The 26,838-nt window shown below is 35.4% G+C and overlaps 1 protein-coding gene across 7 annotated transcripts in view; it reads right to left on the bottom strand.

Moving 5' to 3' along the window:
• DENND4A (DENN domain containing 4A) overlaps positions 1-26,838 on the bottom strand; it is a 111,838-nt gene that overhangs the window by 39,942 nt on the left and 45,058 nt on the right. For all 7 annotated transcript variants that reach the window (XM_018053636.1, XM_018053641.1, XM_018053637.1 and 4 more), the window contains 10 exons: positions 23,354-23,423; positions 20,008-20,177; positions 18,866-19,107; positions 17,259-17,325; positions 15,813-15,871; positions 14,378-14,522; positions 13,945-14,120; positions 10,861-10,961; positions 8,933-9,151; positions 8,242-8,387 (listed from right to left, as the gene is read on the bottom strand). In XM_018053636.1, coding sequence (XP_017909125.1) covers positions 8,242-8,387; positions 8,933-9,151; positions 10,861-10,961; positions 13,945-14,120; positions 14,378-14,522; positions 15,813-15,871; positions 17,259-17,325; positions 18,866-19,107; positions 20,008-20,177; positions 23,354-23,423 — 1,395 coding nt within the window. The remainder of the gene's footprint in view (positions 1-8,241; positions 8,388-8,932; positions 9,152-10,860; positions 10,962-13,944; positions 14,121-14,377; positions 14,523-15,812; positions 15,872-17,258; positions 17,326-18,865; positions 19,108-20,007; positions 20,178-23,353; positions 23,424-26,838) is intronic.

Genomic DNA, 26,838 nt, shown 5'->3' with positions numbered 1-26,838 from the left:
GAAAGATACAATTGAAGACATCTGGAAAGTGGAGATATGACAAAGAGACAGAAAATAAGATGAAAACAACAAGCAAAAGAGAAAGAAACAAGAAAATTAAGAAGATCAGGCCAGGAGGGCCAATACACAAACAATACATATTTTGGAAAAAGAGAACAGAGAAATTGGAGGAAAGTATAGCTAAAAAAGGAAAAAAAAAACAAAAAACACAGCAATTTCCTGGTGGTTCAGTGGTTCATCTGCTGTGCAGTGCAGAGGACATGGGTTCGATCCCTGCTGGGGAACTAAGATCCCACATGCCTCAGAGCAAGTAGGCCTGTACACCACAACTACAGAGTCCATGTGCCACGACAAAAGATGTGGCGTGAGGCAACGAAGATCCCGCGTGCAGCAACCAAGACCTGATGCAACCAAGAATATAAATACATCTTTAAAAGTTATAAAAAAGAAAAATATAAAGCTTTGCACAACAAAGGAAACTATCAGCAAGGTGAAAAGACAGCCTTCAGAATGGGAGAAAATAATAGCAAATGAAGCAACTGACAAACAACTGATCTCAAAAATATACAAGCAACTCCTGCAGCTCAATTCCAGAAAAATAAACGACCCAATCAAAAAATGGGCCAAAGAACTAAATAGACATTTCTCCAAAGAAGACATACGGATGGCTAACAAACACATGAAAAGATGCTCAACATCACTCATTATCAGAGAAATGCAAATCAAGACCACAATGAGGTACCATTTCACGCCAGTCAGAATGGCTGCGATCCAAAAGTCTACAAGCAATAAATGCTGGAGAGGGTGTGGAGAAAAGGGAACCCTCTTACACTGTTGGTGGGAATGCAAACTAGTACAGCCACTATGGAGAACAGTGTGGAGATTCCTTAAAAAACTGGAAATAGAACTGCCTTATGACCCAGCAATCCCACTGCTGGGCATACACAATGAGGAAACCAGAATTGAAAGAGACACATGTACCCCAATGTTCATCGCAGCACTGTTTATAATAGCCAGGACATGGAAACAACCTAGATGTCCATCAGCAGATGAATGGATAAGAAAGCTGTGGTACATATACACAATGGAGTATTACTCAGCCATTAAAAAGAGTTCTAATGAGGTGGATGAAACTGGAGCCTATTATACAGAGTGAAGTAAGCCAGAAAGAAAAACACCAATACAGTATAGTAACACATATATATGGAATTTAGAAAGATGGTAATGATAACCCTGTATGCGAGACAGCAAAAGAGACACAGATGTACAAAACAGTCTTTTGGACTCTGGGAGAGGGTGAGGGTGGGATGAGTAGGGAGAATGGCATTGAAACATGTATAATATCATATATGAAACGAATTGCCAGTCCAGGTTTGATGCATGATACTGGATGCTTGGGGCTGGTGCACTTGGATGACCCAGAGGGATGGTATGGGGAGGGAGGAGGGATGGGGGTTCAGGATGGGGAACACGTGTATACCTGTGGCAGATTCAAGTCAATGTATGGCAAAATCATTACAATATTGTAAAGTAATTAACCTCCAATTTAAATAAATAAATTTATATTAAAAAAAGAAAAATAGGAAAGAAAATACCCCAGAATTTGAAGGCCATGAGTTATAGATTAAAAGGGCCTATATATGTCCAACTCAGAGACGAAAATGAAGGCTGATACCAGGCATATCCTTGTGATTTCAGAACATCAGGGATCTTAAATGCTTCCAGAAAAAAAAAAAGAGATCGGCACAAAAGATCAGAAATAAAGACAGTACTAGACTAGATGGTATTCTCAACAGTAACATCTGAGGCCAGAAGACAATGTAGTAATGACTTCAGATTTTACATCCGACCAGACTAGCAATCAAGTATTAAGGGAGAATAATGAAATCTGCAGACAGGCAGGGCATCAAAACATGTAACTCCCATGAAGTCTTTCTCACTAAACCACCAAAACCTGTGATTCACCATAACAAGGAAATAAATCAAGAGGGAAGTTACTGAAGCCAGAAAGCTGGGGATCCAACTCTGAAGGTGTACAGAGGTCAGTACCGTTCCCAAGATGATGGTGAGGGAAAATCCTAGGATGACAGTCTAGAAAGCAGTTCAGACTGAAACACAAAGATGGAAAGCTCCAGCAAGAATTAAAAAAAAAAACAAAAAAACTGATAGACTACCTGACATGTTAGAAAAATTGAGATTTTAGATTTTTTACCTTCATAGAAGAGCTTAGAGATGAATTAATAGTGCGCACAAAATTAGAAATATAGCAATTATTAACTTTGGGAAAACAAAGTCCATACGTAAAAGAAAATTTAATTACAATATATACATATGACCTATCTGTGACTGCATACAAAGTGAAATTGGCAGACAGGCACATTGATAAAATATCAATTAAAATATCAACATTGAAAACCATTTGACCAACTATGGGAGAATTTTGGTGATGGTAGTAGATACAACCTTAATGGATAATATATAAAACAATAGGCAGCAATAACAAGACATTATTTGGAAACCATAAAGTAAATGACTGATAAAATAGCTGAAACAGAAAGTGGTTCCTCAGAGAATAGAAACTAGGGGTGGGAAAAAAATGGGACCTAAGCCTTGTAAAATCATTTGACTTTTTACACTATGCTATGTTTTAATGTGGTAAACAATTAAAAATTACTTTTTTGAGATTTGGCAGCAATATAAAAATGTTTATAAGATCTGGTTATGTAAAAAATTATGAAGTATATCACAATTATGTTAAAAACATTGAAAGTAAATGTAAAATGGATATTAGGGCACTAAGCTTATGGACTTTTTCCACCCTTTTATTTTCCACACTTCCTGTTACTTCCTAAAACAACATTAGGAACATGTCAATAATAACTGAAAATCACTGGTGTCCCTAGAAGAATATAATGTTTATCAGTTTAGATTAGTTCAGTCGCTCAGTCGTGTCTGACTCTTTACGACCCCATGGACTGCAGCATGCCAGACCTCCCTGTCCATCACCAACTCCTGATGCGTGCTCAAACTCATGTCCATCGAGTCGGTGATGCCATCCAACAATCTTATCCTCTGTTGTCCCCTTCTCCTCCTGTCTTCAATCTTTCCCAGCATCAGGGTCTTATCCAATGAGTCAGTTCCTCGCATCGGATGGCCAAAATATTGGAGTTTCAGCTTCAGCATCAGTACTTCCAATGAATAGTCAGGATTGATTTTCTTTAGGATGGACTGGTTGGATCTCCTAGGAGTTCAAGGGACTCTCAAGAGTCTTCTCCAACACCACAGTTCAAAAGCATCAATTCTTTGGCACTCAGCTTTCTTTACAGTCCAACTCTCATATCCATACATGACCACTGGAAAAAAACATAGCTATGAATAGATGGACTGTTGGCAGAGTAATGTCTCTGCTTTACAACATGCTGTCTATGTTGGTCCTAGTTTTTCTTCCAAGGAGCAAGGATCTTTTGATTCCATGGCTGCAGTCACCATCTGCAGCAATTTTGGAGCCCCCCAAAATAAAGTCTCTCACTGTTTCCATTGTTTCTCCATCTATTTGCCATGAAGTGATGGGACAGGATGACATGGTCTTAGTTTTCTGAATGTTGAGTTTTAAGCCAACTTTTTCACTCTCCTCTTTCACTTTCATCAAAAGGCTCTTGAGTTTTTCTTCGCTTTCTGCCATAAGGGCGGTGTCATCTGTGTATCTGAGGTTATTGATATTTCTGCCAGCAATCTTGATTCTAGCTTGTGCTTCATCCAGCCCAGCATTTCACATGATGTACTTTGCATATAAGTTAAATAAGCAGGCTGACAATATACAGCCTTGACGTACTCCTCTCCAGATTTGGAACCAGTCTGTTGTTCCATGTCCAGTTCTAACTGTTGCTTCTTGACCTGCATACAGATTTCTCAGGAGGCAGGTTAGCTGGTCTGGTATTCCCATCTCTTGAATTTTCCACAGTCTGTTGTGATCCACACAGTCAAAGGTTTTGGCGTAGTCAATAAAGCAGAAGTAGATGTTTTTCTGGAACTCTCTTACTTTTCTGATGATCCAACAGATGTTGGCAATTTGATCTCTGGTTCCTCTGCCTTTTCTGAAACCAGCTTGAACATCTGGAAGTTTGTGGTTTGCATACTGTTGAAGCCTGGCTTGGAGAATTTTGAGCATAACTCTGCTAGCGTGTGAGATGAGTGCAACTGTGTAGTAGTTTGAACATTCTTTGTCATTGCCTTTCTTTGGGATTGGAATGAAAACTGACCTTTTCTAGTCCTGGTCCATGGGCAACCCCAAAATGAAATGAGAAGCTCTATATGATATGCAAACATTTTTATGTAGATGGAAAGAGGTTAATGTCATTATAACAGCAGCAGTGGTAATGAAGTAGAAGAGATGAACCAGAATAAAAAGGTTACAACCAATACCAAAGGACACTGGAAAGGAAGCTGGAAACCAACCACTCTGGTCTTCATAATGGAATATTATAAGAGAACTGTCTGTCTGTGAGCATTAGGTGTTTTCAAATTTTTATTTATTTATTTATCAGCTGCTCCCTGTCAGACCTGTCCATTTGTTTGCATAGGAAAAAACCTATAGACATGGACAACTGCTCTAAGTATTGTAAAGTCTACTAAAATATTAAAATGGTGCTCTGTAAATTCAGTGCCTTGGGATAACTTCCCTTAGCTTGTCTACTAATAAAATCTCATTTCAACATTACCAAAACTACCATGTAATAAATGCTTCATTTATCAGTTGGGCATTTCTGTCTTTTGGAAAACACAGTGACATCTGTCTCTATTGGGAGAAAAAAGAAATCCAACACCCACGGCAGGATAAAATTAAAATAATTTTCATATTCTCTTCGTATTTTTTCACAAGACATTAATATGCTCAGAAAACACTGCAGAGGGATGCTTGGGAGACCAAGAAAAACCTTACCAGACTATTTGTTACACAAAACTGCTTTCGGTTAAGCTCCATCCTATAGGAACAGATTGTAAGGATTTAAAATACAATCATATGAAGAAAAAGAACACATGGCTTTCAAATTAGTCATAAATGAAACACAAATAAGTTTCATATATTGTTCTTCTTAGTCCTAGTCAGCTCTCCCCACTCCAGGTTTTTTAAAGTTGATCAAATGTTTTCTGTTTGGATAGGCTAAGATCAAAAGAGGAATATGTCTAATTTTTGTTCAATCTTAGTCATGGATTGGCTGAAGCACTTAATGAATATCTAATATTATTTTGTTTTCATAGCCAGACTGCCAGAGGGGATCTGTTCACTTAAAAAATTAAGCTCACAGTCACTTAGCTAAGGAATAATCCCATATGAATGTCTATTTTAAAAGTATTATTGATATTCAAAAACCATTTACACATTAAAAGCAAGCACAGACTTTCTGTGCTTAATGCACTGCAGCTGTGCTAGTAAGATATGAAAAATAGTAACAGCACTGTACAATTCTTTACTATTTCAGAGAGTTCTGCTAATACTAGGAATACAATTAACCTCTATTAAGGTATATTTTATGATATCACAAATAAAACCACTTTTAACTAAGAAAAAGATCCACTTTGGATTTTTGACATTTTATTATTTTCTCTAAGAGTTCCTTGAATTATAAAAAAGCAAATACAAGTAACTATGTTTTAGTGAGTAAATTTTCCAGTTTTGACTTTCTTAGTAATCATCAAAATTCTTAAGTATAGTATGAATCCACTATATATAAGTGATATTTTGTTGGATCCAGACTTTGAATAGGTAAAGAGCATTTTAGGGAAACAATCTGCCTAGACACAATAATTATACACTTAATTGGGTTGTTTCTTTTTTGAGACTTCTCAGAATTTATATTAAGTCAATCATGCCTCATACTAACTTTTATCAACTAAACAGTAAGTAACCTATTTTCAGAAAATCCTAGACAATACAGAAATTTTCAGTAATAAAATATCCTTCTTCGAACACGATACCCTAAATATCTATAAAAATTATAAATCCCGTATGTCTTACAATATTGTAAGAATTTTTTTAAACCATGTGATACCGTTATGAGTTTTTAGCTGAAACACAAACTTGTGAAAGCAAGATGCACAAAATGAGCAAGAAGTAAAAGGGAACAATACAAGATTTTTCTTTTCTGCACTGTTAATTGGATCCTTCCAACTAATTCAGTGTTCCTATGTAGATTCATAAATTTATTGGCTAAAGCAGGCTATTAGCAAACCCTGTCACTAATTTGGTCCCTTATGATTCAGTTGACTTGGCACAAGGAACAATTGTTACCCAATTATTAATATATGCCATTGTTCACAAGGGAAGCTCAGCACCATAGAGGAAGCCAAGCACTACAGAGGAAAAACATTCAAAGTGCATGTTAGTCAGGAACATTTTTATTTAAAAAACCAACAGAATTATTCCTATAAAAAAGGATTTAGAGAAATTATTCTTTAAAGCATACTCTTTTACTCATTGTACACCTTTTCTATTTATTTATTCTTTTTACTAATATTTAACTTTAAAAGCACCAAAAAAGAGCAAACATAAAAATTTAATTAAAATACTGAAAAGCGCGTTCTTAGTATAACGCTACAATGAAGACAAAACTACCAAGGACATACAATGTTACGTCTCAAAATAAACAGGATTTCAAGGCAGAACTCAACTTACAAAAAAGCAGGGTTCTAAAAGTCTGTCTTATTTATATAGGTTATTTAAACTACAAAAAATGAATTTCCCAAAAAAGCAATATCCTTTTTGGGGTGATAGAAATGTTCTGTTTTGGGGTCATGGTTACATGGAAATCTATATTTGCCAAAACTTACCAAACTGTACACTTCAAAGGTGCATTTATTGTTTAGATATTTATTTCAATAAATTTGGACTCTAAAAATTTGTCCTAAAAGGTGGTCAGAATACCAATCCACCAAAAAGAAATTTAATACATATTTCTGGCATGACACTATAGCCATGCACCATCTGAACTACAGACAGTCACCACGTATATCAGTGTTTCTAAGAGAAAATGAATTCTGAGTTCTAAGAAATATTGGCATATATCTACCTTTTCCCTATTCTAAAGGATTTCAGGGTTTTGCTGATGGCTCTGCAATGAAGGGAGATGCGGGTTTAATCCCTGGTTTGGGAGGATCCCCTGGAGGAGGAAATGGCATCCTGCTCCAATACTCTTGCCTGGAGAATCCCATGGACAAAGGAGCCTGGTGGGCTACAGTCCATGGTGTCTCACGAGTCACACATGACTGAACAACTAAGCAAGCAAAGCAAAGCATTTCAAGGACTAGGGTGGTTATTTCTGGGCATCTTAAGCTTGTCAACTCTATCAGCACCAGAAACAGTATTTTTCCACATCAATTATGCCTCACATGTTCTAATTTCCAGATCAAACTCTGATACCTCATTTGCTCACCACCCAATGGGAACACTCAGACCCTGCCTTGCTTAGATGCTGATACTCTCTGCTGTCCTCATGTCTACATGGACGTATCCTGTTTAGGTTCTGACCCCTTGGAACAGTCTGTCCTCCAGCATGGACACTCTCTTCATCCTGCTCGTCCTCTGACAGCACCCCCCATGCTACCCTTGCGTGGATGAATGCTCTCCTCACCGTTTTGGGCTTCAACACCCCATGCTCAGCTGCTCCTCCTTCTCCCATTCAGATTCTGGCACCCCTCTCTGCGCCACTGTTCCCCAAGCTCCTCTGTATCCAGCATGAATACTCACTTTGCTCTACCTCACTAATGACAGTGGACTACAGGGGAAGGGAAGGTTTCACAGATGAATATAATATAATTAATTCACTTAATTTATGCTACAAATGCACTCCCAAATTGCAGAAATGTTCAGGTGAAATGTTATGTTCTACTCCTACTCTCAGTGTGTAACAATTCACTTCAGACCAAAAGGAGAGGTGAAAATTAAGGATGCTCAGGTTAGAGGCCCACAGACTTGGATAAAATCCCCTCAGTCTATAAATGGACAGGAAGGGTTACAGACGTGGTTGCTAAAATAAAACTCATAATAGTAAAATCCTGCAAAGTTATAAATTCCATAACATCTAGGAGGCCACCAAAACATTCATAATAAAGGGTCAATGATTAAATGGAATTAAAGTTTTGTTAAAAGCTGGTTAAGTTATAAATAGAAACTGTAACTCAAAACATTTATAATAGTCACACCTAATAAGTTAGGGCACTGTGTAGACATACTATATGACTTACTTTATCTACACAATCATCAAAAAACGCCAGGCTTGCATCTTTATCACTGACGAAAGAACATTCCTCAATGAAGCGAATAAACATCTGTGTTTTGGTCATCATGTTATAGAATTTCTGATGTGACCGGTCCCGACTTCTTAAGAAAGCTGTTCAACATAAATTTGCAATGTTAGTATATATAATACATTCATAGGTTCAGAGAATTTTTGAACTAGCAGGAACTAGATCAAACATGTCATCTATACCCTCCACACTCTACCGTTTTGCAGAAAAAGAAACAGACTCCTGAAGGAGACATGACCTGACAAAGATACAAATAGGAAAGGAACCTGAACCCATTCCTTTGAAAGGAATCTTTTAAATCCCCCAGCCCAGGGGCTCCTATGCTTGCCCAATACTGCTTGGCTGCCCTGAAAGCTGAAAGCATCAATATCTTAATACACCTGTGACAAAGCAGAGTACAGTGGTACTTTTCAAACAGTCTCTTCTGTGTATTTTGCTACTGGGGTTGTACTTAATGTGCCTGAGAAATAACTAATTCTATGGAAATGGATTACCAACTGAGTTGACAGACACATACTGTTGAAATAGACAAGTGTATTTTGATAAATATGAGCTACTAACCCGGAAAGCAGTCATCGCAAAGTCAAGCTGAATAACAGGAAAGCTGTAGTACTGTACAATCACTTACCTTGCAGAGCAAAAAGAGAAGTTGCATCTGTGGCTGTCTCAGATGGGGCTTGAGTTATCGGTCTTAAGTATGATCTATAACCTTTTAAAATAGATGCCATGAAACACAAAAATGCCTCTTGGATTTCCAAATCTATCATGTGCAACCTCTTTCCAGAATTAAAGTCATAATCATTCATTGCTAAGTCCATAAGTCCATCATCTCTCGGTCTCTGCTGTACTGTGAAGAAATACAGTGTTAATGTTTTCTCCAGAATTGTCAAAACTAAGGTTCATAATGGTATCAATTATAAATCTGTTGCATATGTGATTCAAGTCATTATGCTGAACACCTTATACAGTCCTGTATTTCAATTATATCTCAATAAATTTGAAAGAAAAATAATAAATGTGTTGAGTTTTCAAAAGAGCTCAAGCTACTTCAACCATTGCTTACATAACTCCTTAACATACAGTAAAACTTGAAATTGGTCTAAGGATGGTAGCAATGCTCAATGTTAATTTCCTGATTTTCATGGTTACTGCATACAGTAGTGACGTAGGACAATGTACTAGTTGGTAGGAAATATACATTCCATTTGGAGATTATGGGGACATCTATTCTCAAAAAGTCAAAGGAACAATGTTTGTGATTGCTTCAAAATGTAAGAACTTTTTAAAATATGAGGAACAATAAGTCATCTTAGGAAGTTTTTGTGACATTCTTATTGTGAAAGCAAAAAAGAAAATGGGCACTGGAATGGAAGACCTAGGTTTTAATCTTAGCTTCATCCTTATTAACTGTATGATATCTGACAAGCTACCTCCCTCAAATTTATTATCTCCATATTTGTAAAAACAAAAGAATGTATGTGAAAGTTCTCTGAAGCTGTAAATTGATATATAATCCTAAATAATATCAGTATTTTTTAAGCCTGTAATTTTAAGCTTTAGATTCTACCCTTTAGTAGAGCTGGATGGGCTATTTCACTTATTTTAATAATATTTGAATATTGCCATAAAAGCTGCTGGACTTTTCAGCTATTCAAAAGAAGTGCATGAATTAGAAAGCAGTTAAGTAAGTAGCTTAAATAAAATTCCATATGTAATTTATTTGTTCCATAGGATAAATTTTTTTCTACTTTGTCATTTTTTTTCATATCCCAATACTGTGAGCCACTTTTGAATTATCTACTTGTAAGGTTCACTTTGTGAACACTGTCTTTTCCTGTGTCTACTTCCAACAATATTACAGGTACCCTTGAACTCTTGAGGATGTAGGCCTCCTCCCATGTTTATATTTCACTTATACATAAATGAGAACTGCAAATATCGCTACTTCATTACTGACTACTTTTCATACAACAGCATCAAATTATGAACCCTGAATGGACTGTTCTTATAGTAAGAAGCTTAGATAAATTGAAGACTTAATTCCTTTTATCGGTAATTCTGGATCACTATCAAGATACTCTTATGTAAGCTTTGAACTGAAATATGCCAATCAATTTTCACTTTAATTTCTGCATGCTTTTGGCAAACTTCTGTTTTCAAATTATTTGAGGTAGGCCACAGCATTAAGATCTACCGAAGGTGAAAGCATATGACCATGCTCCCACCCCATGGAAGTCATCAGCATTTTCTAATGTAATTTAAACCATCTGTCTCAGACTTTCAAAACTAACTTTCTATTTTATGTACAAAGAAAACACATAAGTAGAAAACAGTATTTTTCCATAGTATTTGAAAATAATTACCTTAACCTCTTTTTGAATTTTATTATGATATAAACTTCATAAAATCTCCCAGTCAGTTTCTAAAAACTTGCTTTAATGCTCATTTCTAAAAAATTTTCTTTTAGATAAAAACTATCCTTTAACAAGTAAGGCAAAGTAACTGGAGACTTTTCTTCAGATTAACTTCCTTCCTTTAATTAAATTATACACTTACATTTTGCCAGTTGCTGATGCAAATTATTCAGTGTGTTCATCAGATTTTTACATGGTTTCTTTGGAAGTATCTTCCAGGCTACATTTTTCTTGTCACCAGTTCTGAGATTAAATGATAACAATAATATATTTGTCAGATTAACATGGGGAGAGGTGGGGCAGGTATATACCTGTTATTCATAAAAAGGGGAAAAGAGAAAACACATTGAATAAAAACAAAGCATACAGAATATTCTTGTTAACAGGAGAAAAATACTTCAGGTGTAAAATGGACTGCTTAATGTTGTAAAATTAATTTATTTTGAGGGTAGAGCTTTGTATTAAATATAGCTCAAAAACGTATACTTATGTTGATACTGAGTCAATTCCACCTGCACTGGAATCATGCAAATCACTCCAAAATTTAATGTGGTGGTCATCAGATCCCCCAAAGGAGGAAATAGCAACCTTCCCCAGTATTCTTGCCTGAAAATCCCATGGACAGAGGAGACTGGTGGGCTACGGTCCATAGGGCCACAAAGAGTCCGACGTGACTGAACATACACGTGAGCACACATTATCCTTAAGCTCATTTAGAGTCTTTAGACACTTAAATATTGGGGAAAGCCTACTATTGGGACTTTTGTTTTTCTCTTATAGACTCTGAGACAAAGCACTCTAGAATACATTCAGTGAACTTATGATCCCTAAACCTTATCAAAACACTTTGATATATTCAATATTTAGTTTCTCAGTTCCCTAAAAAATAAGTAAAATTTAGTTTCTTTCAGAAAAGAAATAATCTATAATGTTAGATTATTTGAAAGAAGTGTAACATCCCCCAATACTTTTCTAGCTATAAAAGAAGATATCTGACAGTGATATCTTTGTTTCTATGATGAACTCCAGTAATCTCCTTTATCACAACTACTACCACACAGTTGCTCTCTAAACTATAGATGGAATAGAAAAAGAAAAGAGCATGGTGAGAAAATGCGGTAAAGCTTTTGGACTTAACTATAACTTTGTTGATTCCATTCTCTATTTATTAAAACTTTTTACTATTTCAAAAGCAATAAACACTCATTTTAGGAAACTTGAAAAAATGTAGAGAAAAGGGGGAACAAAAGTAAATCACTTATGTTCTAACCACCAAACTCAACAACATGGTGCAGGTGTTAAAGGGAACATGCTGAACTTTTTTTTTTTTAATGTTCCCTAAATTTCCCACAGAACAAAAAGGGCAAATAAAACTCCACAAACTAAACAAAGAAAAAACGAGTGGATGGGAAAGCTTAAGCTGACAAAGAACTGTCTTGGAATCTACCCTATCTTTCCACAATGAGGAAAAAAGTATAGACAGGGCAGGGTCAAACTGCAGATGTCCTGCTGTGAGATTTTATTTCATTTATAATGTGACCAGGACTACGGGAACCCTGTATTAAAGTGAGAACACAATGTAAAAATACTTGGCATTATTTTCTTGCTGAAAGTTTCAAACACAGCACTCCCACTGTGCCTTAGCATTCACTGTGTTTCCCTTGCTAGATTATTAGCAATCTAAGAGAAAGGAGTGTATTTGGTTTGTTTTTTTATTCCCGATGCCTAGCAAAAAAAAAAAAAAAAAAAAAAAAAAGGGCGGCGGGGGTGGGAAGGACACTTGAGATGTCTGTAACATGAATGAATGAACAATATTTTGGTATCGTTTCATTACATCGAATTACTACTATTTACTCACATAATTTTCCTCCTCTCGCCCTTGATAGCATCACTCTAAAACTTAGTTGAGGAGAAGCGCTTTATCTAGTACGTAAGTTTGAATCTATGACAACCTTTCACATTTTTATTCATGGTGAGTTCCATGTATTAGATTACTATTACAGAATTAGTTAGCCAATAATTAGTGAAGGAAGCACTGGTTGTGGAGTCAGACCATGATGTTTTCAAAATCAGTCCTGCGAGTATAAGTTATGTGCCTTTTGATAAATTAGTTAAAAATCTAAGTTTTGGTTTTCTTATCTGTCTGGCAGAGTACTTAGTAAAAACTACCTCACAAAATACAGAGAATAATAAGAGATACCTTAGGCTATGCATACAGTTTTATGCCTAGAACATTATCACATATTAATTTCCCTTCAGAAACTTGACATTCATAACATGTTCTTTATGTATTTATGAGTCAGAGAAGGGGAAAGGAAACAACAAATTTCATATTCAGGAGTTTTCTTTCAAATTTCAGGTTGAGGTTCCAGAAATTCAGGATGATGGAAAGTAGAAAGTGATTGGTTCACTCGTTCAGTCCTCCCATAGGCTTGAAAGGGCGATGGGACCAAGAAGGAAGACCACTGATCAGTGCAAACAACTCATGTTTTTTTGATTTTTTTAACTCATTAGTGATCAAAACAGGAAGTTAAAATAAGAAAAAAGTTATTTTAACAAATTAAGTATAAAAAGAAGGAAAATGTAATTTATTACCATAATAAATACAGTATACACTTATTTACGACACTGCATTTCAATTTTTAAAAACATTACGTCATGTAACATTTAACAACTGGCCAAAAAAAAAGAGATGTTACTTTAATATTTGAAGAATTAAACTGTAAAAGGTACTAATTAGCTTTGGGGCTTTACTAACAGGGTAACTCGCAGTTATTTTAAGTATGTCCTGTGGATGCAATGTGGTATTGCATCAATTTCCTCTTTGCTGAAGAGCTTAAGTATGATTAAACTGAAAATAAAGGACACAAGAGAAAATACTGAATTAAAGAAAAGCTATATAGTTACAGTAGGTACAACTTAAATATTATTTCAATAAAGAGAGAGAAAATTATAAAATCCTTATATTCCTTATATAAATTGCTAAGGCATAAGATTATAATATTTCTTAAATATTTAAATATCTGAGGATTAAAACCTTCTCTAGTACACTAAATCCATCTCATCAAAGTATAGTAAGAACTGATTCAAAGATGGTAAAAACCCCAAATATAAAAAATATATAGCTCAAAAGAATTCTAGTTATTATCACAAGATATACCACAAAAAAAAAAAAACCCTACAAAGTTGCAAACTACAGAATGTAGAATCACTGAAACAAACTTACTGAGAAATAGTGTTGGTATCTAGGTCAACACAACTGACATCTGGTGGAGGGTCATAGAGATCAAAGTATCTTGAATCAATTCCTACTATGAATGGACATGGTGCACTCAAGACATCTGCTAAAGCCAGTGGGCAGAGAGGAACATAGGGGCATGGCCAGTGGAAAGGGAAAATCATCTTGGATAAAAGAAAAAAGAATATTTAGCTGTTTTAACATTGAAGCATAATTCATCGGCAACACAGAAAATTGTCTTTTAAATATTTATATCTAAAGTAGTTTAATACTTGTTAAATAATTACCATTACTGATAATGGTCAGAAAATTAAAGTTCATTACACTCTGGATTTTAGTTAAGCATTGAAATAGCTTTAAATTATATGAATAATTAGGTTTACAATGAAACTGACTGCCAAGAAAACACTGTGATACTCACAGATACTAATGCTTCTGTCACACTGGTAAGCACGGAAGGCCGTAAGGAATGAATGAGAATTTTATGCTCTGTTACTGCAAACACCAGGAGTGTCACAGCATTTTCAGGGCCTAAATTCTGGAGCAGTGTTGAAAACTTGCCACCACTGTAAATCCAAACAAAGATATATAATTTAAAAAATAGAGATCCAAAATCTCATTATACAAAATAATGTTTAAAAGTTTATGATTAGGGTAGGGTTACAGTTCACATTATATATTCAACTTTAAAGATGACTGTTGCTCTTTTGTAGGGAAAACGCTGAATCAGAAACACACTATGAAAACAATGAACTTTTATGAGGTTTTGAAGTCATCTGTGTCTTCTGCCTTGTATTAAATATGGAAAATGAAAACTTATCTGCTTCTTTTTTCTATAAAAAGATCTGCCATGTAGATAATGTTCAAATAAAGAATTCAATGTATATACAAAATGTTGTTATATGATTACATTTATACAAAGTGTCCAGGACAGGCACATCTGTAGAGAAAGAAGTAGAGAAGCAGTTGCCTAGGGCTGGGGAGGGTGTCTGTTTGTATCTGTAGGGATCGTAGAGGTAAGGGAGGGTAACTGCTAAAAGATATAGGTGTTTTTTGGAGCTACAAAAATGTTCTGAAATTGATTATAGTCATAGTTGCAGATATATTCATTGAATTGTACAATTGAACTGTATAGTATGTGAATTATATATCAATAAATTCATTACCAAAAAAAAAAAAATGTCTCTTGGTAGTCTCAGTATTTCTAGTTTATTCGCAGTTCAAACAAAGGTTAAGAAAACACTGGTCACTCAGGGCCAAGACCTGGTGATGAAATAATCTGCAATTCTTACAAAATTAACGTCAAAGATGGCAGCCATTCTCCCTTAGGTATGTGCCACCAAATAACTTAATTATATTGTAACTACTTCCCTGCTAGAAAAAGTACATGGCTAATTAAATATCAAGAAATGATACTTTAGAAAAAACATATTTCATAATCTCTGAACTTTTAAGGTGATGAAATACATTATTCTATTCCATGGGCTAGTATTTATAAGTAATTTTTTATTTGGGGGTTAATTTTAAAATGAATATTTTTCAGAGGATATTTAAAGCTAAAAAAGAATCATTTTCATAAACTATATACATATGTAATCATTTATGCATTAATAGTTGTACACACTTGATCACAGTTAAGTGGATATGCAAAATACCAAACACTGTTGTAAAAGTTTTTCTGTGTTCTTCAAGAACTTTAGCCTAAATTTTAAGTAAAAGAAATTTAGATAAGAAACAATTAGATGAGAAGTATTTCCATCAATGTTTGCAATTTTCCCTAGGAAAAAGAGAAAATACTGGAATGCTATTTTAGTTTACACTAAACATTTAGAGAAACACAATGAAGTTTTACTTGCCTCAATGGAAGAGGTGAAGAAACAGGCTGACTGAGGATCAGATTATCATGTGGTGATAACTGAAAACAGATAAGAAATAAAGTATTTCAAATATAAAGATTAAAACACCACCTTTCAGTAAAAAAATTTCACACACATACATATAGATGATGCCCATAAAGTTTCAATATTCCCATGCACCAGTTATAGGAATAGTCTAAATCACTTACTAAGATCCTAAAAGATATGTCCTGATGACTGACCTAACTACTAATTCTCCTTATTCTAAACCATATTCTTTTCTTCTGTTCCTCAACATTTCCCTGATGCCATGTTAATAAACCTGTATTGAAAGAATAAACTGCTCAATTAATACCATAAAACCAGGGTTAACTAATCTATGGCCTCAGGGCAAATCCACAGACCACCTGCTTTTATAAATAAAGTCTTATCAAAATAGAGCCATGCTCATTTGTTTACATGTTACGTAGAGCTGCTTTTATGCAATGAAAGCAGAGCTGAGCAGTTTTCAGAGAAACAATACAGCCTGTAAAGTTTGAAATATTTACTGTTTGGTCCTCAATAGAAAAAACTTGCCAACTTCAGCTATAAGATAAATCTTTTATGTGTATCCAACCTGAGTGTGCTGTATATTCTGGCACTAAATATCAAGAAGTAACTTGGGATGATATGTGGATATGCAGACTATTTACAATGCTTATCAAAATGATATATTTTTTAGACACTTTATCTGTATCAATATATTAATACAGTTAATCTACATTTTAAATTTTATGCATATTTATACAAATCTTAATATCTATTTACAAATAATTTCTAATTTTGAATGATACTCCACTAAGGGTTATGATAAATACAATAAGGCACATACAGAGATAATACATGAAATATTTTCTCAAGATCACTTCAAAAATTTGCTTAGATAGATTAAAAAAACAACTTACATATCGAGAGTATAAACAAAAAAGAAATACAGACAAAAAAAGAAAGATAAAGTCAACTGGGAAAAGAGATGGGGAAAATAATTTATGTTCACTTTAAACTTCCCATCACAAGGATGTGAGCAATTGTTCCCGCAATTAGGAAAACACACAACTTTTTATTTCATCTATTCTAATACACTTAACTTAGGAATAAGTGCCAACGGCAAAACTTTTAAATACCAAGAATAAACGTAGGGAAAGCAGTCCCTTTTTATGTGTTCAAAGTGTCTACTGCTGCCTACTTCTTCAAGTCTACAACCCTTTATCTAAGAGGAAATATTAGATGTTGGCTGGGAGGCAGTTAATAAAATCATAAAGGTCCAAACTCCAGCATGAAGCAGCATCTGGTTCTCTTTTGATTCCATCTGATGTTTTTCTCCTCTTATAAAACTGTTTTACTTAGGTTACATTCTGACAGAGTCCATAACCATGCAACAGAGCACTTACATCAAGAGAATCTTACCTGAACTAGAATCCGTGGTCTCTGAGGAGATGGAAAAGGAACTTTATGCATAAAATGAGAAATATGCCTTAAAAACAAACAAACAAAAACCTAATTCATTCCAAAGAGAATACCATATGCTATAAAGGTCAACATGTCACCACAAGTTCATGCTGAGTCAAAAGCTCTGTGTACCGATAATTTCGAAATCCCTACTACCACAAAAACAAGTGAACAACCAACCAAAATCATTTGTACCATTTAAGCTGCTTCCGAATAAACCCACCCCCCAAATTTTCAAATTAGTACTCTCTCATATCCAGTAATAATTGTTATTAATATCTCAAAAGCCACTCTAAGTTCTACCTTATGTGGGCATTACCAAAGAAGCTAATTCTTACACTGCAATACACTTATTTTTAGTCAGTTGCTCATATTTTTAAAATGAAGCAATCATTGAGTATTTCAGAAAAATGAAGGAGTTTAACTATTTCTAAAATAAGAACAATATTCTTTTGATTGACAATAGGTTAAAAATTCTATTGCTGATTTTTTGGGCTTTTTCCCCAGAAGAAGACAGATAAAAAGATAGATTGATGGGTTTTGTTTTGAACACCATGGAAAAGGAAAAAGGGAACAATAGTAAACAATCCATTTTAAAGAAAGAGTTATTTTATTTCTATATTACTTTTAAACCATTTCCAAATCATCTTGGCTGCAGAACAGATAATTTCATCTGGATAGAAAACATCAGAAGAGCACGGTATGGGATCTAAAATATCTAAAGTGAAAGTGGAAGTGTTAGTTGCTCAGTCATGCTCAACTCTTTGCGACCGCATGGACTGTAGCCCTCCAGGCTCCCCTGTCCATGGGATTTCCAAGGCAAGAATACTGGAATGGGTTTTCATTTCCTTCTCCAAGGGATCTTCCCAACTCAGGGATTGAACTCAGGTTTCCCAAGCCACCAGGGAAGCCCCAAGATTCTAAGTTCAATTCAGTTGCTCAGTAGTGTTCCACTCTATGAGACCCCACGGACTGCAGCACACCAGGCCTCTGCATATCTAAAATGATATCTAAATGATATCTAAAAACAGTAAGAAATATAATAAGCCAAGATTATATGTAAAATAAGAATCATAAAACCTGTAAAAAAAAATTCCAATTAGGATCTCCAAACTTCACAAGATCTTAAAAAATGAAACATTTATGTCATTTTGTTAGAAATAAAATTATCTAAAATAACAAAACTGTAGATATAATTGGGGATTTCCAGATGGCTCAGTGGTAAAGAATCCGCCTGCCAATCCAAGTGATGTGGGTCGGGAAGATCCCCTGGAGGAAGAAATGACAACCCCACTCCAGTATTCTCGCCTGGAGAATCCCATGGACAGAGGGGCCTGGCAGGTTACATCTCATGGGGTCGCAAAGAGTCAGACATACTGAGCAGCTGAATACACACACACACACAGTTATAGTAAGAGAAACATTACCTAACTGAATCAACCAAATCTTTTTTTTCTCTTGAAAAATTTAGTTTCCAAATAAAATCCATTCAATTACCAGTACAAATATACCATACATAGTGGAAAGAGCTGCCAAATTTTGAACTGAGAAGGCTGCTAACTTACTTCTCAATTGGAAGGACGTGAGGTCCTGAGATGGAATAACGATATAGAAAAGTCAAAAACTTCCTGAATGCGTCAAAAAAAGGCCAGTGAGAGAGAAGACAGATGCATTTATTAGTGTGAATTGTCTTGGAACTATCAGACTTCTCATTTGCTGATGATGCTAAACCCAAAAGAAATCTCTGTTTTTCTGTGAGATTCTCCTCGGAGTATGGTTCATAAAACTGAATAGCAGCACCATAGACCTGGAAAACAGAAAGTACATTTGATAAATATGCCTTATATCATTTACTCAAATCACATCATTAGTTAAATATTTAATGGATGAGCTATTATGAGCCATTATATGCCTATGAGCCAGGCAAGGTGCCAGGCACCAGAAACAGTGGTGAAGAGACATTGCTCTTGCTTTCTCAAAGTACATTAAAACTTCATTGATGATGTCAACAACAAAACTACACAGTGCAAACGTCAGGTCCCCTTATTTATCACTGGAAAACAATAGGTTTAATTAAATTTGTTTTATGAAGAGTGAAAGCAATTGTGTTGACAGTCTCTATAAGAAAATGACTGAAAACAATGAGTTGGCCAGAAAGTTCATTTGGGTTTCTCTGTAAGATGCTACTGAAAAATCCAAACAAACTTTTTGGCCCGCCTAACAATTATTTAGTAGAGAGTAGGACAGAATTTTAGATAAGGAAATACAAATTTCAACTTCAGACAATTCACTGAATTTCTCTAGACTTCAATTTCTCAATACATAAAATGAAGATATTACACTAGAGATCATCAAAGTCCATTTCAATGATAATAGGCTACGGTTCTAAACAGCACTACATATTTAATAAAGTCTTTAGTATTACTTTAAAACTTTTGTAACATAGAAAATGAAGCAATGCAGGATCATCATTTGATAATGAAAAAAATCTTTCGCCGTATTCACAAGAAAGGCATTTGGGTATGTGAGACAGACTGAAAATTTTCTTTTCCTATGTCTCCAGATATAGTTAATTTAACAACGTGAAAGAGGTGCATATAATAGATCCAATTTAACCAGTTATTGTTTCCATTGTTACTGCATATAAAACTTAAGACTTGAAAACGTACAAGAAAACTGCAGATATCATTTGTTAAACACAGAGTACCTTCTCAGCTGAGGCTCCAGTTAACACGAACGTAGAAAATACAGGGAGGGGGTATTTGCTATTTGACGGCCAACATTCAATAGTTGCGCCCATTGGTAAACAAAACAGGGGAACAGATTCTGGGAGTGAGAATGACTCGTAATCTTCTTGAGGGTATCTACAAATTAGACCTATAAAAACAATAATAAATATTAGCTCATCAGCTCTTGAATTTAGCAGCTCATAATTTGAATGATGCTAAAATGCTTTATTATTTAACACATCTGGAAGACTAAAACACTATATATGTTCACCAAGTAACTCTGAATGCTTTAATAGGATTCAAGTGGATTTTAATCATTGAACTAGTCATATTAACTACTTAATATTTATCAAGCTTCATCCACAAAGGCTAGTAAGGCAAACAGGAAAAGACTATTCCCTGGTAGCTCAGACAGTAAAGAACCTGCCTGCAATGCAGGAGACCTGGGTGGGGAAGATTCCCTGGAGAAGGGAATGGCAACCGACTCCAGTATCCTTGCCTTGGAAAATCTCATGAGCAGAGGAGCCTGGTGGGCTACAGTCCATGGGGTCGCCAAGAGTCAGACATGACTGAGCAACTAAGCACACACAAAGAAACATACACAAATATGCACATACTCCTAAAAAAAGAAAAATTCAGACTTCCCTGGCAGCTCAGATGGTAAAGCATCCGACTATAATGCAGGAGACCCAGGTTCGATCCCTGGGTTGGGTAGATTCTCTGGAGAAGGAAATGGCAACCCACTCCAGTACTCTTGCCTGGACGGAGGAGCATGGTAGGCTGTGGTCCATGGGGTTGCAAAGAGTCAGACATGACTGAGCAACTTCACTTTCTTTCACTCTCCTAAAAATTCATTTTGTGTTCATACTACCTTACAGCATATAAACATACTATTTTGGGAGGAAATTTTCAATATGCATATATTCACTTTACCAGGTTTTGATAGCTTTACCTTAGGGGTTTTTTTTTTTGACACATTACAACAGATATTCCATAGGACTATATATATATGACTTCTAGCACAAATACAAGAAAAATTATACATAAAAACAGGAGTCACATATTTACAATGTCTTTAAAACAGTATCAACTTAGCCCAGCTTCTAAATAATCTCAGATTATATGAAAATAGAGTTTCAAGTGGTATATGATTTCATGTTAAATAGACTAGCTGACAAAGCAGTCCAGGTGTCTTCTACTTAACAAACCCTCAAGAACAGACTCTTTTACTGGATTTTGTGGGACCAGAAACAGTAATAGGTTTCCTAAGCTTGGATCCTTAAAGTCAAGTGGAAACCATCACGACACAATGTTAAAAATAAAATGACAAACTGGGACTATGACTGGTTCATTCATTCATTCAGTCACTCAAGTTGTGTCCGACTCTTTGTGACCCCATGAATCGCAGCACGCCCGCCAGGCCTCCCTGTTCATCACCAACTCCCGGAGTTCACTCAGACTCACATCCATCGAGTCAGTGATGCCATCCAGCCATCTCATCCTCTGTTGTCCCCTTTTCCTCCTGCCCCCAATCCCTCCCAGCATCAAAGTCTTTTCCAATGAGTCAACTCTTCGCATGAGGTGGCCAAAGTACTGGAGCTTCAGCTTTAGCATCATTCCTTCCAAAGAAATCCCAGGGCTGATCTCCTTGCAGTCCAAGGGACTCTCAAGAGTCTTCTCCAACACCACAGTTCAAAAGCATCAATTCTTCAGCGCTCAGCCTTCTTCACAGACCAACTCTCACATCCATACATGACTACTGGAAAAACCATAGCCTTGACTAGATGGACCTTTGTAGGCAAAGTAATGTCTCTGCTTTTCAACACGCTATCTAGGTTGGTCATAACTTTCCTTCCAAGGAGTAAGCGTCTTTTAATTTCATGGCTGCAATCACCATCTGCAGTGATTTTGGAGCCCCCCTAAAAAAAGTCTGACACTGTTTCCACTGTTTCCCCATCTATTTCCCATGAAGTGATGGGACCGGATGCCATGATCTTCATTTTCTGAATGTTGAGCTTTAAGCCAACTTTTTCACTCTCCTCTTTCACTTTCATCTAGAGGCTTTTTAGTTCCTCTTCACTTTCTGCCATAAGGGTGGTGTCATCTGCATATCTGAGGTTATTGATATCTCTCCCGGCAATCTTGATTCCAGCTTGTGTTTATGACTGGTTGTCTGTCCCTAAAAGCTGTTCGACTTCAGACAAGTCATGTATCTATAGGTCTCCAGTTTTCTCATCTATAAAGTGAGATGAACTAGATATACTGAGGTCCAAGGCAATTCTAAAATTCTCTAATTATATGCTGGTGCTGCTGCTGCTAAATCATTCAAACATGTCTGACTCTTTGCAACCCCATGGACCATAGTCTGCCAGGCTCCTCTGTCCATGGGATTCTCCAAGCAAGAATACTGGAATGGGTTGCCATGGCCTTCTCCAAATTATATGCTAGCCAACCAGTTGATCTCATGAGGATTTACACTTAACTGTCCATTACTTTCTCAAGTCATGAAATAATGGTATAGCCTTTAAGAAACTACAGAAACAGCAATGAACTGTGGATCCTAGAAAATCACAAGCAGAAGAAGGTAGGAGTCTAAGACACTAACTTTAAAATTTGATTTTTTGAAAAGCTGAATCTGCTTTCTTGTAAATAACTTGATATTTTGAGGCTCTTGGCAACTGAAAATTTCAACTATGCATTATAAAATTATAAATTATTTATAATATTTCTGATTATTTTGAAATATAATTACATGAAACTACAGACTTGACTAAATTTAATATAAATATTAGGCTTCCCAGGTGGCGCCAGGGGTAAAGAATCTGCCTACCAATGTAGGAGACACGAGAGATTCAGGTTAGATCCCTGGGTCAGGAAGATCTCCTAGAGAGGGAAACGGCAACCCACTCCAGTGTTCTCTCCTGAAAAACCCCATGAGCAGAGAAGCCTGATGGGTTACAGTCCATGGAGTCGCACGAGGTCAGACGCGACTGGACGTGCACACAGTACAGTAGCAATGTAAATATTAAGGAAACTAATCCAAAGGAACATTGATATTTTCCTCACATTTTCTGATTTAAGACTTTAAGAGAATGATATCTACTCATTGTTTACTCAAACCTAGTATTTTAAAAAACCTTACCTTCTTTTAAAATTAATATTCCACTAAGCATCCAAAAACGTATGGATAAAGACAAAACAATCAAAAGATGTGTGTTATAGTCTCAGCCCTGACATTAACACATTTTAAGACAGAGATTTTTTTAATCTTATTGGTCCCATAATACATTGTATATTAAGTATTCCATGAAAAATTATACTTACCAGCTTTGTAAGATATAGTGTTAGTCTTTGCCACTGATTTTTTATAACATAAGTACACTGCTGATCCCCACTGAATTTGAAAAAAGAAATGAAAGAAATATCATTAAACTTTAAAAAGGCAGTAACTTAATAAAACAGAATCTCTTTGATTTCTGCAGTATGTAATGATGGATTTCTTTTTATTTTCAGTTGGTTATTTTGCTGGCATTTTATTGGAGTTATTGCCCAATTTTCTTTCAGAAGTAAAATTTAATGTATTTTCTCCTTGCAACAGAAATAACATGAGGAAAACAACTATTTAAAACAAAACCAAGCCACAACAATTTAGATTTTATTCTAAGTTCAAACTTCGGACAGAAATGATAAACAAGAAATATCCACTCATGTGGATGTACACCTTCCTTCTGATTCCACAACACCTTTCAGATATTGCCAGATTTTTCACAGTTCTTTATACCAAACTCAAGAGCTGTACTTTGCCATATCCATTTCCCTATTTCCTATTCTGTCATCAATCTATTCCAAACCAGGTTTTAATCCCACCATTTTTTAAAAGAACACCTTAAAAACTTTAATGATACCAATTCTAATAGTCAATTCTTAGTCTTCATCTTTTTCAGTCTCTCAACAGATCTTGATATCACTAATGACCCCCTTTCTGAAACATTTTTCTTTCTTGGCTTCTGAAGCATCACACTCTCCTGGTCCCTCGCCACCACATCTCTGGCCAGTCCTCAGTCTCCCTTGTAGAATCCTCTCTTTCCCTGATCATTAAATGTGGTCTCTTCTTTACTTCCTCTAAAGGATCTCATCTGTTTGGTACCACGCTTTTAAATAATAGCTATTTTCAAAAGAGTCTCAAATTCCTAGTCCCAAAAGGAGATGGAGAAGACTGTGGGTAAAGCAAATCTGAGAGTAAAGGAGTTTTAGACACAGTAAGTTTGGAAACATCTATTAGACATCCAAGTGTAGAGTCAAATGGAGGTAAGGTGAGAAGCCTGAAATGGATGTGTAACTTAGAAGATGCCACCACTTGACAAGAGGTGATAACAGATTCATTCACAAAGCGTTCCTTCCTTTAGGTTTCAACTCAAACGTCACTTTATTAGACAGCCCTCCCTTCATCACTTTATGTGCAATACCAAGTCTCCCTCTCCCTTCCTTGGTCCTCCTTATTGCCCCTCGCTTGTTGTTGCTGTTGTTTTCCACCATACATAGCACTCACCACCATTTGGCATATAGCATACTTTGTTATTTATTATCTGCCTCCCGCCACTAGAACATCATAAGCTCCATGACGGTAGAAGCTTTGCTTTGCTCACTGCTGTATCTGTGGGTGCTGTAGCACCCGCAACAGTGCCTATTACATAAAAATACTTAAACACTTGTTAAAGGAATGAATGTGAGGTGATGTGTTTGTGCATACATGGAGAGTGCTTGCACGGACCAGTACCTGAGGACAGATACTTAGCACTGAGAACAAATACATATAAAGAAGATACACTTACTTTAAGAAATACATTTTAAAATTATTAAGAGACTACCATAAAAACACCCATTTACTCACCACCCAGCTTTAACAAATGTTAACAATGACCATTTTTGCTTCCAATATTTTAATGTATAAACAAAAAAATTACAGATTTAACTAAAGCCTCATCTTCCATTCCTTTCTGTCCTCTGAGTTAACTATTGGCCTGAAGCTAGTGCATTTCATTCGCATGCATTTTAAAAATTTCTACTACATAAATATATATATCTTTAAGTATATATCATTATTTTATATGCTTTATAACTTTACATAAATGAAGTGTTGAATATATGCCTTTATGGCTTGCTTTCTCACTCATCAAAATGTTTTTGAGAATTAGTAAAACTGATACAGATCTACTTTCTTCATTTCAACTGGTAGATAGTACTCCATTAATGGAACACTTTACTTTATCCATTGCCTTCCGGAGGGACATTTAGGTTGCCTCCTCTCAGGGGGTGCTATTATGAACAAGCTGCAGTAAGTTAGCTCCTCATCCAGAAATTTCCCACTTTTTAAAACTTTTTTAATGTGTCCCCAAGCAGATTAGAATGTTAAATCATACTTATTCGGACATTAAGTTATGTTTGTTACTCTGTTAGATTTTGGTTCTAATAAACATTTTAATATTTTCACTTCAAAAGAAGGGATGTAAAAATTCAAGTGGATATTGTGAGTGTCAGCAGATTGGGCCTTTAGTTTATTTGGTGGTAAAAATTTTACAAAAGGTCCTGTATAGCAAAGTCCCAACTCCAGTTCCTAATAAGCCAAATTTGTAAAGATAATAAAAAGCCTTCAGTAACCTTTGTGATGATAAAAAGAGAACTATATGTGACCATGTAGATGTGGTGGAAATCAAAAAGAAAATCCTAAAATAAAACATAAGGACTTAGAGATAAAGTAAAAGTTATAAGGCCCTGGAAGAAAAGAGCCATGGATATCAAAACCAAATATAAGAACGTTTTCTAAATTTTTTCTTATAAAAAGGTTCAGCAAAAAATAAAGCAGGAAGGGCTGTTGTTCTTAAAATACTTTAAATGTTTAACCCATAAAATATCCATCCAAATATCTTTTGATATAAACCACAACCCACTGCCCAAACCAAGAATAATCTATAATATAACTATACTCCTGAGCATTATCAACACATCAATAATTTATTCCTAACCATTTCCTGGTTATATATACAATCAACAGATATGAAAAGAAGTTTCCTGCATTGCATGTCTATTTTAGTATTTCCGAAAGAGTTAGAAGTCATTGTATGTCTACTCTGAAGATCTAAATTTACTTTTACTACCTTATAGACAGTAGAAACAGAAATTGTTAATAGATATAAACCACAACCCATTGCTTAAAAAAGACACCAACCACCAAGATCAGGACAGTTTCTCTACATTTAGGACTGATAACTAGATTTAAGAGTAAGGAAATAAACATTTAAGAGGTTTTTATTCCTATAATGTTTCTTAAGGGAACTAACAGGAGCTTCAACATTGGGCAAAAATAAAAGTTCTTCCTTACTGTATATTAATTATATCTCAAAACTCAACAACCAACAAAAAAAGAAAAGCTCTTTCTCAGTCATTAAATACACATAGAAGGGACTGAAAAGGCAGAGTTAATTAAGGAGTAATTAATAACAGCTAACTTTTGTTAGCTCAGATCATGAACTCCTCATTGCCAAATTCAGACTAAAACTGAAGAAAGTAGGGAAAACCACTAGACCATTCAGGTATGACCTAAATCAAATCCCTTCTGATTATACAGTGGAAGTGAGAAATAGATTTAAGGGGCTAGATCTGATAAACAATCTTGGTCATCCAAGTAGGGATCACATAGCTGCAAATAACTCTTAGGACACAACTGAGCTATTACCGATCATACATAATGATCTGTATAATAATGGCCTCAGGCTACTGGAAGAACTTTGGCTTTTACTACTAAGAAGAGT

This window comes from Capra hircus, chromosome 10 (assembly GCF_001704415.2).
Source record: "Capra hircus breed San Clemente chromosome 10, ASM170441v1, whole genome shotgun sequence".
In the NCBI taxonomy this organism is placed as follows: Eukaryota; Metazoa; Chordata; class Mammalia; order Artiodactyla; family Bovidae; genus Capra; species Capra hircus.
Note: the sequence above shows the minus strand (reverse complement) of the source record. Positions and strands in the feature narration are given on the sequence as shown.